The 3,619-nt window shown below is 38.8% G+C and overlaps 1 protein-coding gene across 1 annotated transcript; it reads left to right on the forward strand.

The window, feature by feature from the left end:
* The first annotated feature begins 1,354 nt into the window (after positions 1-1,354).
* LOC138021429 (melanocyte-stimulating hormone receptor-like) lies at positions 1,355-2,870 on the forward strand. Its single transcript, XM_068868304.1, has one exon. It carries the CDS (start codon positions 1,466-1,468, stop codon positions 2,387-2,389), a length of 924 nt encoding a protein of 307 aa, XP_068724405.1. The 5' UTR covers positions 1,355-1,465; the 3' UTR covers positions 2,390-2,870.
* Positions 2,871-3,619: the final 749 nt, after the last annotated feature.

Raw genomic sequence — 3,619 nt, forward strand, 5'->3', positions numbered from 1 at the left:
AAGTTTTTATATTGGCTGAGTTAACTAGATCGTTGTGAAGGACCTCAAAGCCAATTTCAAAGTGCACAATCGTCTTGCCATTGACTCATTAGCATGAGTACTTGGGTGAAAACTAAACAACAGGCTAAGATAAGAGAAGAGTGTTATTAAACGAGTCCGAGTTTTCGTCACATATCATTAAAAAAAAAAAAAAAAGTGGTACAGCCTCTTCACATTCAGATAAGGGGTTCGGTTTGCAGAAAATAAATTTGTAATTCTGTTAGGTTTAATTCGTGCCAAACGGGCCATTCATTTTTAGTATTCAGAGCAAGCTGTTTGCATCACATATTCACAACGGAATCTTTGATCTTTTCAAGAGTTTTGTCAGCAGGCGACCTCTTTCTAGCGTGTTTTGCATATGAATAATTGTCCATGCAAGCAACTTTTTGAAAATACAAACAAGTTCATTATAGACACCCACTAGCCCCTGGGATGTTGACGCTGCGTAGTTCATCTTTCTTGGTTGACAGTAATTCATCGAAACATTTACAAAGCGGTGTTATTTATAACCACACCAAGCCAGTTTCCTCTACTGGCAGCTGCAATTGCAGTTGCAGTTCGTCTTGTTCAAGTGACTGACAAAAAAACGAGATTCTGTTTACAGCAGAAAACACGATAAAAACTCACTAATTAGATAATCTGACTCCATGTGATATCATCTATGTTAGTGCAATTTTGGGAACCGACCTTGATTCCGTAGGAGAGAAAAAACGGCTTAACCACTGATAAAACGTATTGCATCGCCGTCTGTTCCCTATTTGCTTGAGATCCGAGTGCAGGATTTATTGTCCCTCTGTTTTTCCGGCGCCATGTGCATGGAGTGTCTGAAAAATAAAGACCATACTTTAACTTCTTTATGTTAGTCTAGCTATATAGTACTTGCTCTCTCTCCGTTGCAACCCGTAAACAGGAAAACTACTTATCGTGTCTTGCAAGCCAGCATAACCTCAAGCAAGAAATAAACAAGCGAAAAGAAAGAAGGAAGTAAATTCCATAAGTGCAACTGTCTCCATGAGAAGGAAAAGGAAGAGGAAAATTGCAAGCTCTTTCGGACATGGTTACGAATGAAATTTGTTTATCTAATTACTTTATCATAAATTCACGGTCACAATATTTGTCTTCGTTTTAAAGAATCTCTATGAGCCCTTGTGGCATTTGTTATTTGTTTTTTTCTTTTAAATTAAAATGAGCCAATGACGAATTCCCAAGATTAATTCAGAAAGTCATATCGATCAAAGGTTTGATAAAACCAGAAACATCTTCAGGCATCTAATATGCATAGCAAAACAACATCGTCTCCACTTCATATTGGCAATGTGATGAAAACAGCACTTATGTGATTAATGATCAGGGAATTAATTGGACACACCACAGTATATAAATACGTTAGCTTCACTTACACGTAAACGTTCCTGTGTCATTCATCATGAACAAGACGGACTTAAGGTGTTTTTTCTTTGATGTCTTTTGGCAAAGAAGTCAACAGTACATCACAGTCAGTGTAATATCGTGCGTTTTAAGCTCAATATTTGCGCTGACCACGATGTTGGGAAATGGAACTATTATGCTCGTCATTTGGAAAACACGGGAACTTCATCTTCCGTCATTCACGCTGTTATTTTGCCTTGCAATGGCGGATGTTCTTGTTGGCTTGATCGGCCAGCCGTCTTTCGTTGCTTTCAAGACAGCGGAGATTTTGCAAGAGTTTCAAATCTACTGTAATTTGAGGTTGATTCAGTTCTTTTTTGGATGGATTACTGGTGGTGTATCTTTTCTAATTCTGGGCGCCATTAGCATTGACAGACTTCTTGCCCTGTCTCTTCATCTACGATACAACAGCATTGTCACGTTTCCTCGAATGATGACGTTGGTGGTTATGGTTTGGGTGATGTTATCGGTCGTAGTGGCCTCGAAGTTCTGGCTCGGAGACAAATGGGTCGTGCTTCCAATCGTCATAAATGTGCTTGCAGTATTCACAACTGCCTTCTGCACGTGCAAAATATTCTATATTGCTCGCAAGCACCTACGCCAAATCAATGAAGTTAACCGAACCGCAGCTTACTGCATACATAACAGAACTGCCGACGTCCTTAAATGTAAAAAATCAGCCGTGACTGTAATTTATGTCTATGTTGTAATGCTCCTTTTTTATCTTCCATTCCTTGCGGTCATGATAGTTGAAAACGTTGGTGGCGTAACTCAGTCAGTACAGCTTGCTTATGACCTAGCGACTACATTTGTTTTTATGAATTCTTCGGTGAATCCAATTATTTACTGTTGGAGAATGAAACAGATACGCAGTGCTGTTAGAAAGTGTTTAATGGACTCGTCAAGTTTTGATCATCACTAAATAATCTTCGTAAGACCTCAAAACAGACTGAATTAATTTGAAATATCAATTTGTATAAAACAAGTGATCAATGGGTTCGATTTAAAAATGAAGAAAATGGTCTGAGTTCCCTGTTACCGTAAGCTTTTTATTGTGTATCTTTTGAAAACCAGCAAACACTAACAATTTCTTCAGTAAAGGGTAGAGTACTTTGGTGAACCAACGAGTGAGAGTTAGCCGAAAATCTTTGGGCCGCTGTTTTGTATATATGTTAATCGACATAAACCAAAAAGAGAGCAAAACTGCAAAAACAAACAAACAAACAAAAAAAAAAACTAGGGAGAAATGCGAAATTAACCAGAGAACAAAATAGTTCGATCTCCTATGGTGAATTCTTAGACTTTAGTTAGGCGTGTCGTAGATTTTCAGGTTTAGTGGTTTAGTGAAGATGCCGTGCAGAATGTTGTCAAAACGATGATCACTTAATTGGAAAGGCCAAAAATGATAAGAATTAAAATAAAAATAATGATAATAATATATAAAAGGCATATCGCCATCGTTAGTTCAAACACTTTTTCTTGCTCTTGGGATGCAGGGCCGTAATGTACGGCCCTTCTGTATTTCGAAATTTCGCAGTCACGGAGAAAAAAAATGGTAACACGATCAGTACCGTTGCACAGCTGAAGTGATTGTTTGTCGTTGGGCCTAAAAGTGGTTCCACGCTGGATAGCTTTCATAATGACAAGTTTTCTAGACATTCAATCACATCTTGCTAGCACGTCGGATCTTTCTATTTTGAGCTGAGAGCGCAGAAAAGGCCATTACATGGCATAATCATCCCTTCGAACAAATCATTTCGAGTTGTCAGAGACAAATAGAAAAGACTGAGTATAATTAAAAGATAAAAGCTTTGAAGTGCACGTGGAGACAAACTTCCCAAGTCTTCTGTCACCTTTTCTATCTTAATTTACACGACAGCTATATTTTTCACATGATCTCGTAAAAAGTGTAGTTAACCGATTCCCGAGGCAGGCACTACGGGATCAGTCATTCTTAGTTCTCTTTGGCACAGTGAATAAAAAGGTCTGTGAATCAACACCACAACTGCACGAGTGCCGTGGTGCCTTAAACAACTGAAGGTTGAATTGAGTCGAGCACATGCCGCAATGACTGCTGACGCAGTGTCGCGGTGCCTCAGTCGTCTTAAGGTTAAATTGAGTTGAGTAGAATGGCTGGTGGAAGCGAGTGCTA

Source organism: Montipora capricornis, chromosome 10, assembly GCF_036669925.1.
Source record: "Montipora capricornis isolate CH-2021 chromosome 10, ASM3666992v2, whole genome shotgun sequence".
NCBI classification, from domain to species: domain Eukaryota; kingdom Metazoa; phylum Cnidaria; class Anthozoa; order Scleractinia; family Acroporidae; genus Montipora; species Montipora capricornis.

Coding starts and splice junctions, on each gene's coding strand:
- LOC138021429 (XM_068868304.1), top strand. CDS start 1,466: ATGAACAAGACGGACTTAAGGTGTTTTTTCTTTGATGTCTTTTGGCAA.